Source organism: Rhinolophus hipposideros (assembly GCF_964194185.1).
Source record: "Rhinolophus hipposideros genome assembly, chromosome: 20".
Classification (NCBI taxonomy): Eukaryota; Metazoa; Chordata; class Mammalia; order Chiroptera; family Rhinolophidae; genus Rhinolophus; species Rhinolophus hipposideros.
The window spans coordinates 33197300-33217405 of record NC_138066.1 but is presented as its reverse complement, the minus strand read 5'-3'; the positions used below and the strand labels follow the sequence as shown (position 1 = coordinate 33217405).

The following is a 20106-nucleotide window of genomic DNA, read 5'->3' as shown; positions in this document are numbered from 1 at the left end:
CTTATTGCAACCATTCACCTAAGTTTTTAAAAGTAACACCAACTAAAGACATATGTTGGGTACATGTGTACCCATATATGTGAAATGTTACTAACATGTAAATATGTTATGGAGCACATTTGCAACACCAAAGCTCAAGTTCTGTCAACCCTTCCATTATAAATTGCATACCCTTTTGCACATATTCATGCATTAGAAAATGTATGATGTTTCCCACAGAGCATCTTAGAGGCTTCACTGGTTTCTAAATACCCATTTGGATTTGCGTGGTTAGTTCTTGTGATTAATCCATATGTAGTGAAGGTCTCAAATTCTTCTCTGTTCGAAACAGTCTGACTTCCTGCCCATCTCTTTTTTTTCCTCCTACATCTAGCCATAACTCAATGTATAAATATTCTTTCTTACCCCCAAGGCCCTGGCAGTGAATGTAATAGTACTGAATGTCATTAGTCTACAGAACAAATGATGGGCCAGGTAAAGAAAATTTCCATTTATCATACTTTGAAAAAGTTGCTCTTGAATGTACAAGAAATTTATTGAGCCTAAAACTAAGGGTTTTTTTTAACTTAGAATACTGTTTACTAGTTGTATAATCAAGTTAAGAATAACAGACTTCTTAAGAACCTTTATGTGTAGCGTAGTCTAAATAATCAGAAATGGAACCAAATTGAGCAGACACTTACAGCACAATCACTACAACACCTGTGACTGCAATCACCAAAAGGGCCTCATAGTGTAATAATATTTCCAAAATGAGCTACATCTGTCTGTGGTGGGTTGGACAGGCAGATGCTGTGGAAGCCAAATGAAAAGTTCTTTTTCTCTCTCCTTCAGGAAAAGGGTCCTTTATGATGCAGTTTTCCATTTTGACCAGTAGGGTGGGCTGCAGTGTGTACCATCACCCTGGTTCTTAAAAAAGAAAATTGGGGGGAAAAGGGGGAAAGTAGCCACCATGTGAACCCTTCTGCTCCTTTCCCTCCCACCCCCGAAAATGCTGAGATTTTTAACCCTTCTAAGGTTTCACATAAAGGCATAATGCTCCTGGACATGAACAAACTGGAGGACTGGCAGTAACAAATATAAACCAGATAATTGTATATGTGACAACACACACTTCATAAAGCAAATTACAGCCTGTCTGCAATCATTGTGGCTTTACACTCATGCATTCCATCTACCACTGTTACTGATCAACTGCTACTAAAATGGAACCTGCTGAGTTAGTATATTTTCAATAATAATGGCATTTGACAGAATTCAAAACATGTAAATACTAGGTATTTGGTAGTATGTGGATAAATACACTGTGAAATGAATGCATTTATCATATGACAACCAGGCATTCATAACCTGCAATTATTGGGTCATAGTTCTGTTTTCCTTGGACCACTGTATTCCCAGCGTTTGATTCTTGTTATGGAGCCATTCAACTGAATTTTCAACGTGTTTTGACTTACAGGAGAAAGTCAGCTATAGTAATAATAAAAATGTAATAGTTCAGTGAACTATTGGGTACAGGATCTGGGTCAAGACTCTTCATGTGCTATCTCATTTAATCCTCAAAATAATCCTGTGATATATTATCCCATAGCTACAGATAAAGAAAAGGTGAGTTTTTTCTGTGAGTAATATAGACCTTCAATACCACTAAAGATATAATAGCAAAGGGTGACAAAATTTGGCCTCCTCATACCCAACTCCACCCCAAACAAGGACTCCTGTGAATGTATGTAGTGTGTAACTACATGTATGTAAGTAATAACATCAACAACCAAAAACTCTCACTACCTAGTACTGAAATTCTGTTCAGTGTTTGCTCTCTTTTGGAACAGAAGTTTCACATGGAAGAGTATCTCTTTATTTTTAAATTTTATTTTTCCATAAAAAAATTATTTTTCCTTTTTTATTAGAGTATCACTAACACAAGTAAAGTGTACAGATCTTGAAGGGTAAGTGGTATCACTTTTTAAGTTTAGGAAAATACCCTTTAGAGATGAATTGTGATCAAGATCTTTTCAGGCTGACAAGTGTGTGTTACATACATGACAGCTGACAAGGACACGTATTCCACTATTAGCCTCACAAGAGTCAGCAATAACTGGAAGCTTTATTTTACACATCATATTAATCCCCTTGTTCACTTCCTTCCATGTAGTAGTGATACTTCCTAGTAAACAATAGCTATTGAACAAGTTTCTGAGAGAAGTATGTGTTGATGAGCAGCATAGTGAAAAATTAATGCATTATAATAGAATTGGGCTCAACCATCACATTATTTTGCCTCCAAATATCAAAAAAATTCTCTTGGTTTCAAGTCCAAGGGCGTAACCTACTAACTCACAAAAATTTTCAAGCAGAAAACCAAAACATTTTTGTATTCAAATTAACAACACATTTCAATATTTTGTGTCTAGAACGTGAAAATATATTAGAGGCAGAATTCCTGCAGTTGATTAATTCTTACGCCAAAATTCTATGTTCAAAAACTGTACTCCTTACCTGATTTTCTGTGTTGGTCTAGGAATAATATATAAGAGAAACAATTTATAAGTTTTTTTTCTCAACAAAATTTCCCAGGCTTATCAAATAAACTCAAAGCAATCATTAATTATCAATTACTTCATTTTCTTTGCCATCTACATCAAGACAAGAATCAGAAGTTCTATGAACTTTTAATTACCACATACGGGAAAAAAAAGACAGGGTGAAAAAGCTATTTTTTTTAATCAGTGGCCATGGGTATTATATACTATTTTATTGTTTATTTTAAAATTCACTTTTAAATGATACGTCAGCTCAACACATCTATATAATGCTGGTTCTTAATCACTAAGCAAAAGATTGCTGCTAATTTACACCACCATCAGGGTCTTGCCCATAAATTCATGTGTAAAAAATTAATAAGTAAGTAAAGGAGGAGAAAACTTGATTGGATAGAAAACTAAATCATGATTCTATTGTAAAAGAGCTCACTACGTATCAAGTTTTTGTAAGTTTTATTAGATAAAAAAATTAAGCATGCTTAGAGCAAAACTTTTAAATGTTACAAGAAAGCACATAATGAAAGCACATTTCCCTCCCTTCTCTCGGTTCTTCTCTCCAGAGGCAACCATTGTGAGGTTTCTTGGGCGTTCCATTAATTTTCTATCTAAATATAACATGTGTCTATGTGGTCCATGTCTTTTTTTTTTTAAACGTAGTATTTGTCCTGTTCTGTACCTTGCTTTTCCTCTTAATCATTTATCTTGGAGGTTGCTCCATGTCAGCAAAATTTTTTCTCAGATCAGAAAAAAAAATCTCATTTTTCATTTTAACTATTTTTTTGTTTAAAAATAATACACACATATGGTGAAAATTCAAATAGTACCAAAAGATACAAATAATGAGGATTTTCTCTTCCACTCAAACCTATATCCCCCTCAATAGAGATTACCACTGTTAATAGATTCATGTGTCTCCTTTCAAAAAATTCTATATACAAATAAAAGCAAGAATACCTGCATGTGTGCATTCACACATGTGCACATGTGAACACACACATATACACAGAAACAAACTGTACAATGTTTGCCCAAATTGCCCTTTTCGCTTAATAATATGCCTTGGAGAGATCTTGCCATGTTACAGATATATATGTATTATTTTCTTTTAACTTTTATGTAGCATTCCATTAAATGAGTGTAACATAATTTATTTAACTAGTCCCCTAGTGCTGGACATTCAGGCAGTTTGGAGTCTTTGCTATTCCAAACAATGTATAATGAATATCCTTGTAAATAATATATTGTGTAGGGACTCCAGAAGACAGCAGCATCTGATTCCAATGATTTCTTCTTTCACCTGCATGAAAGTCAGTTCTTTTTCTAACGTTTCAATATCATCTACTCCAGGATAGGACATTTACGAAGGGCACAAAAATCTTAGAAAATTTTAACGTTAAGAAAAAAAGTGTCTTCTGATTAAAAAAAAAACAACTTACTGTCTTTGACAATAGTTGCAAAACATTACATTAATTTAAAAATGCATTATTCCACTCTTTAAAGAAAAAACAACCAGTAGATGTATAGGAAGTAAAATATTTGAAAAGGTATCAAAGTCAGTAATTAACTTCAAAAACAATTTGTGTGTATATTCACTTTCTACAGATTAATTTGTATAAAATGAAGCAAATAAGGAAAGGGGGGAAAGGCCTAAAGGAAGTTAAGTCACAAAAGCAGCTGTCAAGATTGTTGATGCTAAAAAGTTGGGCTAAAGCCAAAGGCAGGAGTATTTGTCCTGTGTACATTTCCCCCTATTAAATCCCCAAAAGACATGGAAAGCATTCTGGAAGATTTCTTTTTAAAAAGTAATATAGGTTAGGATATTCTAGGCTCATAACTAACACTTGTATTTATAAAATATTAGCATTCCAGGAATAGTGATAGAAAGATACTTAACAATAAATTACAAATATTGTAAATTCAGACTTTTTCTTACATTTGCAAACACGTCATAAATTTGGGCTGTGTTTCTTTGTATAAATCCTACTTACAACTGTGCTAAAACCTTTTGGCATGAATGCAAAGAGTATTTTCATAAATAAAACTTAGTAAAATCACTATACACTCCATTAATTCAAAAACACTTCTCTTCAACTTCAAAGGGAAACCCTTCTCTCTTTTTTGTAGTGCAAAGATGGTGTTTCTTTGCTGCTTTAATGGTTTGCTTCTTGTAGTTGTCATAACTACATGCTCCAAGTATGTGATAGTAAGGGACGAGAAGTTAAGTGACAACCATGCTTCAATTCAACATGTCTCAGACATTACAGAGCAACAAGCTCATAAATCTAAACTTTGAAGGGTCTACCAATAAAAATTCTGCACACACATCCTTTAAATGCAAACCTCACACATATTTACATGGTGAATTACATGGCCCTACACCTGGGTTCAGCTGGAATGAATGAATTTTAAGAAAAGATGTGTAATATACTCGTATATTGTCTAAGTTCTATACATGGGTTTACTGGCATAGCCCTACTTTGAAACATTATAAAAATAATACTTACTACCACTTTAGTAAGTGCCTACCAAGTGGTAAGCACTCATCATGAGTTCGTCGTCTCATTATACCTCATTACAACTCATAGTAACTGTGAAGTAGATATTATTAGCAAGATTTTGTAGATGAGGAGGTTATGTCACTTGCCGTAGCTCACATGTCTTAAGTAAAGGAGCAGCTGGGATTTGAATTCAGGACTGATTTCAAAGCTCATGCTCTTTCATCAAAAAACATTAAAATTGAAACAATTTTTTTAAAAAGCTCACTAATCTATGTATTTTGTGTCTAAGATACATGAAGTATCTTATGTATTAATGTACTAGGTCTCACAACAGAAATAAAAGAATAATGTCATGTTTTTATTAATCTCAACCTGGCTTTCTTTTTCTTTTATCTTTGTATTACGGATAATTTTAAACATGAACAAAAGTAGACAAAATCATGTAATAAGCCCCTATGTATCCATCATCCAGCTTCAACAAGTCAGTTTATGATTCATCTTGTTTCATCTGCAGCCCCACCCTACTTCTTTCTCTCCCCTCCCATATTATTTTGAATAATGTCAGCCGTCTACCACTTTATCTTTAAATATTACAGCATACCTCTCTGTAAGATAAGGACTCTTTTTTAAAAAACATAAGCCTAATACTATTGTCACACCTAAAAAATTAACAATAGTTTCTTAACAACATAAAATATCCAGTCAGTGTCAAAATTTCTAATTCGCCCATAGATAGCACTTTTTATAGTTTGTTTGACTCAGGCTGCAAATAAGGTCCTTTTAAATCTCTTTTCATCTATAGTCAATGTGGCTTTCTAATAACATTTTCCTTATGACTTTGCACTGTGCTTGTGACAAGCTATATTTTTAGGGATACTTTGACAAGGGATATAGGATATAGGCTTGCCATTTCAAAATAAAATTTTTAATATTCACACAGTTAAAATTTTTCATATTATATTGAATAATTTTCTCAGAAACTTTCTATGCTACCCATGCTGATACTCAAAGAATCTTCAAGTTGGCAGGAAATTTCACTGGCTCATATTTACCACTATCACAAATGTAATGTGAGTGACCACTGGACCAAAAAAATGTGATTTTGTTATATGTACTTACAACATTTCCATAGTCTTTCTTAAATTTTTATTTAAGTACATTTCGTTTGTTTTAGACTCTGGATCCATGGTGGGCAATTTTTCTATTCATGAATATATTTTTACAGCAATAAAATTTTAATGATCAACATTATACCTTATAATTTAAATTTTTTATTAAACTGTAACTGTCAATAATTAACTCATTTTATAAAAGGGGAAACTGAAAATGAAGTAAATCAGTTTGCTCAATGCCATAAAGTGATAGTATCATCATATCTAAAGGGCAAATCTAATATTGTTGTTTAGACATCTGATCAATATCTTTTAAATATCTGATTACTGAAATGGTAAAAGTTCCGCGGAAGATTCCAATGAATTTTCTTTGTAACTTTAAGTGAAAAATTAAGTAGAAAAAATTGTTAGAGTAAATAGGATTCAAATTATCAAAGGAATCTATGTCTTATTAAAAATAAAAATAAAGACTTTCCGGGGCCGGCCCAGTGGCTCAGGCGGTTAGAGCTCCAGGCTCCTAACTCCGAAGGCTGCCAGTTTGATTCCCACATGGGCCAGTGGGCTCTCAACAAGGTTGCCAGTTCAATTCCTTGAGTCCCACAAGGGATGGTGGGCAGCACCCTCTGCAACTAAGATTGAACATGGCACCTTGAGCTGAGCTGCAGCTGAGCTTCCGGATGGCTCAGTTGGTTGGAATGCGTCCTCTCAACCACAAGGTTGCCGGTTTGACTCCCACAAGGGATGGTGGGCTGTGCCCCCTGCAACTAGAAAACGGCAACTGGACCTGGAGCTGAGATGCTCCCTCCACAACTAAGACTGAAAGAACAACAACTTGAAGCTGAATGGCACTCTCCACAACTAAGACTGAAAAGACAACAATTTGACTTGGAAAAAAGGCCTGGAAGTACACACGGTTCCCCAATAAAGTCCTGTTCCCCTTCCCCAATAAAATCTTTAAAATAAATTAATTAATTAAAAAATAAAGACTTTCCCATGTTTTCCAATACTTGAGTTCATTAACTAGCTCTTTCATTGATGTCCCTTCTACATTAAAGTAATAAATATTTGGATTATATTTTATTTCTCTATTTTTCATTCTTTTTAAATGAACATTGTTCAGGAAGTTGACAGTGGACCAATAAGAAAATTTGGGTAGAAATGTGAGTGAAAGAATTATCATTAACACTACCATAAATTTTCTTAGTGTTTACTATGTCCAGGTACTGTGCTAGGGCTTACCCATATTACTACTAGTCCTCATAACAATCCTGCAATGAGACAGTGAGATACAGTGATGAAGAATATGCGCTCTGGACCTACTAATGAGTATGAGGTTTCTTATTAGAGTGATGAAAATGTTCTGAAATTAGAAGGTGGTAGTGGTTACACAACTCAATGACTATACTAAAAACTGCTGACTTGTATACTTTAAAAGGGTGAATTTTATGGTATGTGAATTATGTCACAATAAAGCTGTTGTATATTTTTTAAAAAGAGCGTATGCTATGGAGTCAGATTGACCAAGTTAAAATCTTTGAGGGGCACGACTTTAACCTCTCTGTGTCTCAGTATCCAAATTTGTCATTGAGTATATTAATGGTACTTATTTCAGGCTGTTCTGAGGGTTAAATGATATAATACATGTTAAGAACTTAGCACAGTGTCTGGTACATCCCCATTTTATAGATAAGGAAGCCGAGCTTCAGAGAAATTAAGCAACTTGCTAAGGTCACATGACCTTTAACTAAATGCTATACGTGGGATCTGAGCTCAGGTCTGTCAAGCCTCAACATCCATGCTCTTTCTACCATGCCAGTTTCTTCTCCAGAACAAGTGCAATACTCTCCTTAATACTAATCAATGGCTACTCCTCCAGCACATTAAACCTGGGATTGAATGGAATAATGGATAAGAAAAACTTTGCTTCTTTACATCTTTCTTTAAAGGTTACCCTTTCAGCACATTGTACCAAATCATCACCATAAACAGATGTTTAAATGTGTGATACTAAAGGGATATATAAATAAGGGATCTTTTATAGTTAAGGACCATTTTTCTTCCAGGCACCAGACTCTGGTTTAGTCCAAATATCCTGAAGAACACAAGTGTGTATTTAGGCAAATGTACAGGGTTAATAAAATTCATCCCATCATATTCCTGCACAGAGGATCCTGCCATAGATAAAAATGCTAGGAAAGAAAAATATGCTAGGAAAGCTTGGGATCATCATTTCTGTCCTTTCTCACTCCCTTCCCAATACTACCTAGTCTTCCAGGGCTTTTTAAATTGTTCTGCCAGCTGTTCCCTTTATTACATATTACTCTTCTTTTCATAATTGTGAGTTGTCCTAGACACTTACATAGACCTATTACTACTCCCACCCATTCTTTTTTTTTAATGTATTGGGATTACAATGGTTAGTAAAATTACATAGGTTTCAAGTGTACAATTCTATAATACATCATTACTCCTACCCATTCTGTATCAGTGTCTGAAGCACACAATCAACTAACACCTGATCAAAAGGGCAAGGTAAAAGATATTCTGTCGCTTCCCCTCAAAAAAAGAATGTCTTAGGGGGAGGAGCAAGACACGTGACTATGGGTTTTTCTACTTGATCTTTCCTTACATTTACTTCCACATGAGCAATGACTTTGCTCATATATTCAACCATTGTCAAGAAGCAAATACAGTTTTCTGTTCTAAATAAACTCTTTCCAGTTGTCTCCTTGGCTGCTCTACCTCTGCCCTCTCTCTAAGAGAGAACGGCTGTGCAGAAGTTGCCCTAGGCAACTATCATAAGGATCTGCTAAGATGTGCCCTTTGTCTCTTTAGCCCCAGATAGTCTCTTGTGTTAAGCTCCAAAATTATTTTCTCTTCTCAACATATTATTATACCACATCTCTGACGCTAATTCTTTATTTCTCCTTTAGGTAATTAATTCTACCCTCACAGTTCCATTCATTTCTGCCAGTTCACATTTATGTTCTGGCCCCTGTGGATTTGGGTTAACATCTGTTAAACCCTGAACTATAGGGCCATTCCCTGAATAGTATTATTTCACATTTTGCAAAGCAAACTGCTACATAATCACATATAATTCTCTACTCTGAAGCTATGTTTTCACCCATAAATGCATTAGGACAGTGAGATATATAGCAACAACACGTCACATTATTTAAAATATTATAAATAGTATGACTTTAACTTACGAGAATCAAGAAGCTTTAAAAATATAAGATTTTCATTTCTTAAACTTGGCTTTACCAAAAAAAAGTCCTTACATAGACTTGAAATACACTGAAATAAAGTGTGAGCTAGGAAAATTAAAATTTTAATAAAACTAGTATCATCATTCACAATTTAAATTTCTTTAAGGTATTACTGTTCACTAAAACAGGGTATGTTGACAGTATTAAGAATAAAAAGGATGGGAAAAGTTTACAATTGGTGAAAACGTTATAGAGCAAAATTGTTCATAAAACTAGTTGCATGTTTGATCAAACAGTCTTTGTGATTATCTGAGAAAACTAAAATCTCCATTTATAATAAAATAATTAACATTAAGAATGATGTTTCTGACATTCTCAATGAGAGTACAGAAAAAGAAGGAACCCATATACTTTAGAGACACCCCCTCAAACTGTTTGAATTCAGAAAAAGATATTCCAATTTTAAACCTTTTAAAAATGGGTTCTAATTCTGTCCATTTTTTTCTTTTAATCTTGCACACAGCTGTCTGTTGTACTTTTTAGAATCATGCCAGATGCTGGGTTCATCAAGCAAAAGCAGGAAAACAATGGTTTGAAAGCAATTAGAAGCACCGAGGCTTCAGTGAGGCTCGTATTAAAATGTGATAACACTGTTCTAGTGGGAATTTCAACGCTGCTCCATTTCTGACATTTCTCTGCTGCCAGACAGGCAGGCCGTGTGGAAGAGCACTGTGATTGAGGAGGTAACATACTGGAATTTATTTCTGGAGCAAATGAAGGATTAGCTGAGTTGGAGTTCTCCCAAGGTTTTTATTATGGACTCGGCCACCATTTTATTTGAATACTCGTGGATCCTGTTGGCATCTAACAAAACTCAAGGAATAAAAGCATATTATAGCTTTACTTCTACAGAATAATCTAGCACCAATCCATTCAGAAAGCAGAAGCCTCAGAGCCTTTTGTTGATAAAAAGCAGGGCAGGGGAGCCCAGCAGGGTGAAGGTTAATTAAACACTCCACTAACTTTCCTCAGAAATGGCTAATGCCACTCTGTGGAGAAGCTTATTTAGAAGAGACAAAAGGAAATAATACCATCTCTACGTTTTTACTGTAAAACTATAAATGGTCAAAGAGTACTCACCTTGGGGCTGAAAATCCCAATAGTACCTGAAATACAAGGAAAAGAATGGAGATAAGTCAAACCTGTATTTCTCAGTCTTGGTTGGTGTACGGTAGCGACAGCACCCTGTCCAAAAGCTTGCTAAACAGTCAATAACTAGCCAAAGCCACTACCCACTTTGAGAAAAACCAAAGGGTTGTCCGTGAGATTTGAAAGGTTCTCAAAGGCTTGAAAGCAGCATTTAAGTCATTGCAACTCCTTAGATAATTTTAACCATATTGCTGGCAATGTCCTACGAGGTCCCCTACCTGTGGTCAGGATTTCCCATCAGGAGCTCTACCAGCTTTGAGGAGGACAATTCTTTGTTGTAACAACCTGTTCTTTGTATTACAGGACGATCAGTGTCACTGGTCTTGGGCACCAAATACCAGTGCCTCCCCCAGTTATGACAACCAAAACATTGCCCTCCAACACATTTTCAAATACTTCTAGGCCTAAACTCTAATTTTATAGGTGAAGCATGAAGATTTGACTCAAGGTCATTTAACATTTTAGGATCTGTGCCAAGTTTGGGGCTCTTGCCCACCATATCATTTCATCTCCTCTGTTATTTTGGGAAATGATTGGCAAAACTGACAACGCTTAAAGTCTTAAAACTAATGAAATGGCAGTGGCGGAAAGGATCATTTATAAGTCACTTATTTAGAATCTAAATTGCATTCCACTACCCCCACCACCCCAGAAACAATGTTATATATGGTGGCTACCCACAAAAGTCTCTTGTACTTTGGATTCCATTTCCTCCTGCCTTCACAGGAACCTTACACTGTTTCTATATTGATTTGCTCTTGTATATATTCAACCTCTTCCTCTCAACTTGGCCCTTTCCATCAGCATTTATGCTAATATAAAAATAAAGCACACCCTCCCTCACTCCCTCCATCTGCTGTCCTCTTTCCCTTCACATCACAGTAAAATTTTCAAAAGTGTTGTCTATAGTTTCTCTCTTTATTTCTTTACCTCCCTCCCACTCACTCTTCAACATACTCCAATCTTGCTTACAATCACCACATGTCAATTCTTGCTGTGGACATTAAATAGAATGTCCATTAAACAGAATGAACATTTTTATATCCTCATCTTGACCTCTCAGGAGTGTATATATGCATAAGAGCATTCCCCCCGCCCCGGGGAGGGGGGGTGCAAATCCACAGTTTTTATCAAATTCTTAGAACAATCCACAACCCAAAAAAGATTAACAAAAAGGCAATACATAGGTGATAATGGTATGTCTTCCATAATATACATAACTGAAATATGGTGTGGCTACTTTAGGGAGAAACATCAGTCTAATGAATATCTAAGTTATTCCTTTACAATATAAAAATTCAGAAAATGGAGAGGAAAGAGATCAGTGGGGAGCATGTTGCCATAATCCATAGATGGATCTGTGGGAAGTGATCAGAGATGAGGAAAAGAAGATGGAGAAGAAACCTCACAATTGACTTTTATTATTCCTTTTCCTGAACAGTTCTGGGCTGGCAATCGGGTGAAGGGAGATGCAAGATACTTGGGTTAGATGGCAGGGAAAGTTCAGGACAGCTTTGGCATCTGCAGGGGAAAAGGGAAGAGGGAAGAAGAGAAGGAAAGGGTGAAAAATGGAAAGCTGCAACAGCTGGGAAGAAGGCGTCCATGGCTAATGTCAGGGCATACGTAAATGAGAGTGGCTGTAATGTAAATAAGTTGTATGTATTAGTATGATGTGTCACTCTCCAGCTAGTAGACAGTGCAGCTTCCCACTGTACCTGGCCACGGTGAAGAGTTTTCCATAAAACTCCTTTTTGTAAAACACAGCTAATCATCAGCAATTTGCCATCTTTTCCTGTTATTTTCCATCTTCTTTTGAGGCGCTTCCCTAGCCCCTGATTCCAATCATTATCTAACGTCTAATTCAAAAAACAGAAATTAGGGTGTGAGCATGTGCATGTATGTGTGTGCGCACACGTGTTCCTGTTTCCAAAATGTTACTGATGACAATGGCTGGAACTTTGCTAACCAATGTTGTTTTCATTTATTGACCCAGAAGAAAAAAAAAAAAGCAGCCATGCAGTGGCAGTTAAAAGGTCAACTCTTGGCAAATTGTTAAATAAGTAAAATATGTTATTGATGATCTCAGTCTCTTTTGTTCTCTCTCCCCTGAATCCCCACTTCAATTCACACACATATTTTCAGTTCCCTTCTCTACTACTGTGAAGTGCCCCTGGTTTTCTGGTTTCTCTTGTTAGTTTAGAAGATGTTGTGAGTTCATGTATACTAAGAGTACTGCTTCTGCCAATAGTAGCTGTGTCTTAAGAAGACTGATTATGAAGAAAGATTAAACAGCATCAAATAAAGTAGCAGGTCTTTCTAGTTGACATTAAGTAGTAGAATCAGCTTTATTCTTGACACTGTATTTAAATATTTCTGTTTATAAAAGTCATATGTAGAACTGGACATGGAGTGGCAAAAAGTGGAATGTTAGTTCCCATCTTTTTCAGAAGGTATAAAACTATCCTGTTATACTACCTTTTTTCCCTCTCTTCTTACTCTAAGTATGAATTATACAACAACCCTAAAAAGAAAGTCTATTAAAACACACACACACACACACACACACACACACACATTTACCACACAGCTCACCTCACAAAGTATATTTCTAAAAGGCAAGGCCAACGTAAGGCCGGATTGCCTTCCATTTACCTGCCTTTCCCTTTTTGGGAAAAATTCGTCCTCAACTCAGATCCCATGGTTAGGGTATTGCCCCATCCCCAGTGACCAGTAAGATGACGCTGATACTGAGACTTCCCAGGAATGAGTCTTGCTAGTGCTCTGAGACCGTACTATCCAACCAAAAGGTTTGTCATCAATGTTTCCTTCGGATTGATTTATGACCTAAAGGTGGAACTGTGGGCAAAAAATGGGGTTCTACAGAAAGAAACCACACAGGGTAACCTGATCATAAATTCCTAGCAGGTCAGGTCACGCCCCAGGCCTATAACTTGTTTAGTGAAAGGCTTTAAGCCAGCCCTGTACATTCCTCTTGTGCCTTTAGGTTAACACACCTTTGAAATACTACTAGTAATACCCCTTCAAGTGTATATAAACCCTCAAGAGAGCACATGGTCTTGTTAACTCTTCTATAATCCAAGCCCTGCCTTGCTTTCTCCAGTCTTCCTTAACTGCCCTCCTTAATTTCAAATTCATAAAGAGGCTGCAAAACTGTTCTTCTGCAGCACATCTGAGATCTTGCCCCCCCGCATGTCATCAATTTGGCTCAAATAAACTCTTATAAGATTTCTCAAAAAAAGAAAAAAAAAAGGCAAGGTCAAAAGATTAGCAACCTCACCCCTTACTGGAGGGTGCCATGGATTATTCTCTGCTGCACACACTTGGGTCTTGATCTCCTCTTGTTAAACATATCCCATGGGTAGCCTTCCTCACATTCTCTGGAAGATGATTCCACACTAGAGAATTTTACACTCTTTAGGCTGCCTTTAGTCAAATCCTGCCAACATCTTCTAATTCTCATCCTTCACCTTGAAAACAATTATCCCTTAGCCAGAGACTCCAACAAGTCTGAAACTAGAAATTTTAAACTAAAAGGCAAAGACTACAATAGAAGTATATGGAAGAAAAAGCATACAAACACACACACGCACAGCAGTGTGCATCCTAAAAGCCTCTGAGAATTTCATATCAGGCCTGTGCAGATAGATAACAAACACTTCTTTAATCTTCTCTTTGAAGCTTCAGCTTCAATATGAAAGGGGAGCTATCATTCCTCTGCAATATCCACACTCAACATCATCGGGTCCATGCAAATGAGACTGGGAACTGGAAAAAGATGAGTCCAGAGTGAACAGAGAGAAAATGCTGCGACCATATTGATGATTATTATTTTCACATTCAGTCAAAAATAAATCCATCTTTACTTGTGCTTCCAAAAGTGAAAATGGAAGAATAAGAGATTATAACATTAAGTCTACTCTACATAATAGTCTTGAAAATTTAGGGTTACATTACATGCAAGGCAAAGTTTGCTATTCGTGTTTTTAAATTAAAGAGGTTTTTTTTCTAAATTAAAGTTTATTGGGGGACAATTGTTAGTAAAGTTACATAGATTTCACGTGTACAACTCTGTAATACATTATCTATATCTCACATTGTGTGTTCCCCACCCAGAGTCAGTTCTCTTTCCATCACCATATATTAGACCCCATTTCACCTCTTCTAGAGAGACCTCCCCCTTTACCTTGTGGTAACTCCTAAACTTAAAGAGGTTTTAATTGAACTTTAATTAATTTATTTTTATTACTAAAATATAGTTGACATACATTATATTAGTTTCAGGTGTACAACATAGTGATTCGACACTTATATATGTATCTTACAAAGTGATTACCATGATAAGTATAATAACCATTTGTCACCTCACAAAGTTATCACAATATTATTGACTATATTTGCTAAGCTGTACATTGCATCCCTGTGACTTATTTATTTTATAATTGAAGTTTATACCTTTCAATCCCCTTCACCTTTTTCACCCTTCTCGCCACTTCCTTTAATTGAACTTTAGGGAAAGGTACAATAAATAAATAAACTGAAATCACATATTGAGGGAATTTTGAGGAGCAGCAGCTATAGTAATATTAATGATAAGAATAATGCCGAGATATTTTGAACATAGTGTTCTAAGCACTGTTCTCTAATATTAACTCACTTCCTCCACACTCTAACCTTATTATTACACCCATTTTATAAAGGAGGAAACCAAGGCATCAAGAGGTGAGGTAACTTGCCCAAGATTACATAGGTAGTAAATGAGGCCAACAAATTTCTTTCTTTCTTTTTTTTTTTCAAATTTCTAATTCTAGCAACTAGTTCCACAACAGGAACTCTAATAAAAAATTAAGGAACTAAGACAAACAACTGTAACTACCATCATATTATTGGAGATAATCTAGGAAAGAAAAAGAATTCCATTTCCTAATTATAATAAAACAGCATATTCAGCACTCATCATATGGTGGGCATTGTTCTATGTATACATTTTTACATGTATTATTTTATTTAATCTTCATCACAACCCTATGATGTCAGTACTATTATTATTCCCATTTTACAGATAAGGAAATCGAGACTCAGGAAAGGTCAAACAACTTAACCAAGATCATGTAGCTATTAAGTGGCAGAACTAAAATTCGCATCCGAGTCTGCTTGGTTCCAGAGCCCAAGCTCTTAAATTCAATATTAACTGCTTTCCAATTGGCTATAATATAGAAAGCCTAGCATTAAGAGAAAGCATAAATTTTGTCAGCCTACTGTCAGAGAATAGATAGATCGGAGGTCTTTAAATTGAAGTCCATAATTGGGCTTTGGGAGATTAACAAACTCCCTAAAATTGTAAGTAGTACATGTTTTCTTTTTTCTTGAAGAAGAGTCCATAAACTTCATTAAATTTCCAAAAATGTCAGTAACTCTCTCCCTCCAAAATGAGAAGACCCTCTGGGTTAAATGAATAAGGTTGTAATGGCATAAAACTAGCTATCCAGAAAGGCCAATATCTGTAATGTTATAAATCTAGACCATCTAAATGAAATTTTTTTGCAACTAAAGTATTAAAAGTGTTATTTTAGGGGTGGCCGGATGGCTCAGTTGGTTAGAGCATGAGCTCTGAACAACAGGGTTGCCAGTTCGATTCCCACATGGGCCAGTGAGCTGTGCCCTCCACAACTAGATTGAAGGACAACTACTTGGAGCTGATGGGCCCTGGAGAAACACACTGTCCCCCAGTACTCCACAATAAAATTCATAAAACAAAACAAACAAAAAAAGTGTTATTTTACTTGTGACTTAAGAAAATTTAAAACTCATACATTCCCTAGCTTAGTAAAACACCTGGTAAACAAAATCAAATCTCTTCTTGCTGACTTAAGGATGTCCAAATTTGAACTTCAGTTTTTGTACCAAAACAGTGGTGCCTTCTAAATGGATAGGATGTCTGCAATACTCAATGTCCAGAGATGTCTTCTATTTCCCTTTTGACCATCTCTGTTTCCTGGTAATGGCTGTCTCCAAACAGATTGCAAAGACTAACACTGAAGTGTTATTCTGGCATTAGAAATGGAATCTTAGAACTCAAATGGACACCTGATTGAGCAGGGCTTCAATGGCAAATTGATAAGACTAGGAAAACTCTTGCAACGAACCATGAGCAGTGAGCCACATGGTAGAGACTGATTTATACCCAAGCAAATGGCCTTTCTGAACAATGCTAATAGTCTGTCTGTGCACTGTAGATATTTCCTATAACCTCTTTTCTCACTTGAGAAGATTCACTTGATTTTGACTTCTCTTTCTACTACCTTGAAAAAGGAATGGGCAAGTGGCAAAAGGGAACATGGCCAGCTATACCCAAGAACAGAAAAGGGAAAAGAGCACCATCTGATGGAGGCATCAGAGGCCTGGGACCCAGGGATCTGGTTACCGTCTTAGAAACAGTTGGGTAGGAACGGGAAGGTCCCTGGAGGGGAGCTGGTATCCCCTTTAGCCCCAGTTCAGTAATAGGCAACCAAACATAACTCAGTGAACTATTAAAGAACAATGCTAGCCAGATACGTTGGGGCAAAATAAAAGACCCAAAATACCAGATCTTTCTTTCTGAAGATAAAAAAAATGAGCAACTGAAGGGTTGGTTGACGGGTTGGTTGGTTTGCTTGTCTTTAAGGCTATGGAATGATGTCTACTATGATGAAATCCTGCAGAAATGTGCAGCCTGGCTGGGAGAGAGAGAAATTGGGAGGCAGTTGAGGAAGCTACTGGAGAGCGAGAGAAGGGACAAGAGATTTGATAACAGACTTGGAGGCACACTGGGAATAGAGTGCCAAGAGGAAAGTCAGAGATGTCTTTTGGTTCCAAACTTGTGTATTGGCGAAAACAAGCCAGCACTCACATACAAAGAACTCCAGCTGATTACCATATTTTAAACTATAGTATTTTGGGCTCTTGTCCTGCCATTTTTGTCACTGTTGATGCTTGGAGACTAATTTTGTGTTTTGCCTGCTTCAGATTAATAACTACTCTAGGACCACCAAAACTCCTAATTACCTGATTAGTGAATAACTGATAACTGTATGACTCTGTGACTGTGGACCATATATTCATTGAATTTTACAGCTAGAAGGACATTGAAAATCATTTATTTCAGCCCATCGCTTTACAGATAAGAAAAATGAAGCATGGAGAGGTTATCTGATTGCACCAGGGGAATTTAAAAGTCCACATTGTGGAGCTACCATAGTTTATCTCGTGAAGAATCGGGGGCAGGTTCGAAAACGTGATATTCATTTGAAAATTCCTTTGATATTTTCCTCGTTATGAACATGGTCACATTATTCACCTGAGAGCAAATGCTACTCAAAAAAATTTTAAGCTGGACTAGTTCTTAGAGCTCAGCTAGACAGGGTGGATTTCTCAACATGAACATGGCAACATACCCTCTATATCTCGTTATGACGACTGCATTCATTCTCTCAAACATTAATAAATCTCTACTGTTTGCTAGATACTCCATGAGGGACTGAGAGCACAGAAAGCCTGAACTGTGAGCCAGTTTTGCTGGAATGCTCAAATTGTGTGGAAGTGATTGGCCCAAAACACACACAAGGTAAAAACTGGGACTAGAAGAACCCAGGTCTGGCTAATGCCAGAACCTATCTTAAGTGCCTGCAGATAAGGGTTGCTGAGGGAGGATCTGGGATCAGAAAGAAGATGCCTGGCAGGGGAGAGGTGGAGAGGGTCACAGAGAGGCCAGGTCCAGGATGCAGAGGGGCCAGGCCCATCAGAGCAGGTGACAGAGGCCCAAAGAAGACATGTTTGAGCAGCGCAGGATTCTGAGTGGGTTCCAAGCTGAGAGCCTCTGTTTTATCTTGTGAAGTAGGCTATGCTGTCATGCAAGAATGAGAGGTGATATGATAAAGACTGTTAAGGATTTGGGAGAAAAGAAACATTAAGGAAAATTAGAAAGGTTGCTGACTTGGGGCACGCAATACAACCTCCAGGCATCAGGAAGAGTTCAGCTGAGGTTGGAGACTAAGATTTACTGTGGTGACAATCCAATTGTGTAATTCTTCTCCAGCACTGACTAACTAATCAGGTATAAGAGCAGAAAAGGTGAATTGATCCAAGGTTAGGACTTTTCTAGGCTTGTGGGATGAAAGGACAAGAGAGTAAGAGAAGCCTGGGCTCAGGCCAAAGCCTGGGCTCAGACCAATGGTCAAAGACAACTATCATGTCTGCACATACTAAATATGTTTAATGATCACTTAAAATACTCAAAAACAGGAGAAATCATTATACCATTTTTTTTTCTCTCAAGACTGTCCTTTGTCCCATAAGTCCCAAACCATTCTTACCCTCATGTTCCTGTTTCAGTAGTTGACAACTACACCACCCAACTGAAATTAAGGAATCATCCCTTTTCCCCTTTATTTCTATGTATATCCCATCAATCACCACGATTCTAATCCCTTAATATCTTTTAAATCTATCTCCTCTTCATCTCTCCAGGTACTGAATTCATTCAAGCCCTCAAAATGCCTCACCCATGTCAACACAACACACGCTACCTGGTCTGCCTGCCATCTTGCTCCTATCTGACCCATTTTCCTCAGTGCTGATAGAGACGGAAGTACAATGACCATGAAGAGCAAAGGCTTTGCAAACAGGTCTGGGTTGGAGTCCCAGCTCCTCCATCTTCTAGCTGTGAGAATTTAGCTGCCGCCTAGTTTCCTCATCTTTAAAATAGAGGTTCTTGGGAAGATTAACAGAGATAATGCACACCAAGAGCTGAACACTAAGTCTGGCACCTGGCAGGCCCTCAACAAATGTCAGTTGTTATATCATTAGCACCATCATTATTCTAATGACCTAAGATGCAAACCCATTCTTATCATCCCCCCTGCTTGAACCCCAACCCTCAGGTCTTCCCCTGCTCTGCTCACACTCCTGCTCTTACATGTCACTGATCTCTCTGCCAGCCCACTTTTTCCTGTGTGCCGATCTTCTCCTAGCAAACCTTTGATGGTCTTTTGCAGCTCAGCTCAGTCTCGGGTGTTAGGTGCTGCTGTAGCACACCTGTGCACACTTCTCAGCAGCACCTGTAACACTGTACTACAATCTTCTCATCTCTCTATGTCACTGAGCCCTCAAGGGGCAGTGGCACAGAGCTTGAGCTCAATAAATGCTTGCTAAATAAGTGAATGAAGGTAAGAAACAGAAGGGCTATCTGAGTTGAGCATGAGTGGAGCATAGGGTGCATTTCAGGGAGGGATATGAGACAAGGCTGGAGAGGCAGGCAGAAGGCAAATCTCTCCAAGCAGTCCTATGGGGGTTTGGATTTTATCCCAAATAAGATGGGGAAAGGCACCTTCATTTTCCTCTAATTAAGGTAAGGGGGTGGGGAGAAGAAAATCAAAGGAAGGGAAGACAAGGAAGAAGAGAAAGACAAAAATAAGAAATCTTTGTTAAATTAAAACCTTCACCCAAATGAAGATTTTTTCCCCCCAAAGTCTAGCTT

General features: G+C 37.1%; 1 protein-coding gene across 1 annotated transcript in view; it reads right to left on the bottom strand.

Annotated features, from left to right (window-relative positions):
- SKAP1 (src kinase associated phosphoprotein 1) overlaps window positions 1-20106 on the bottom strand; it is a 276068-nt gene that overhangs the window by 195896 nt on the left and 60066 nt on the right. The window contains exon 3 of the mRNA XM_081027669.1: window positions 10506-10531. Coding sequence (XP_080883795.1) covers window positions 10506-10531 — 26 coding nt within the window. The remainder of the gene's footprint in view (window positions 1-10505; window positions 10532-20106) is intronic.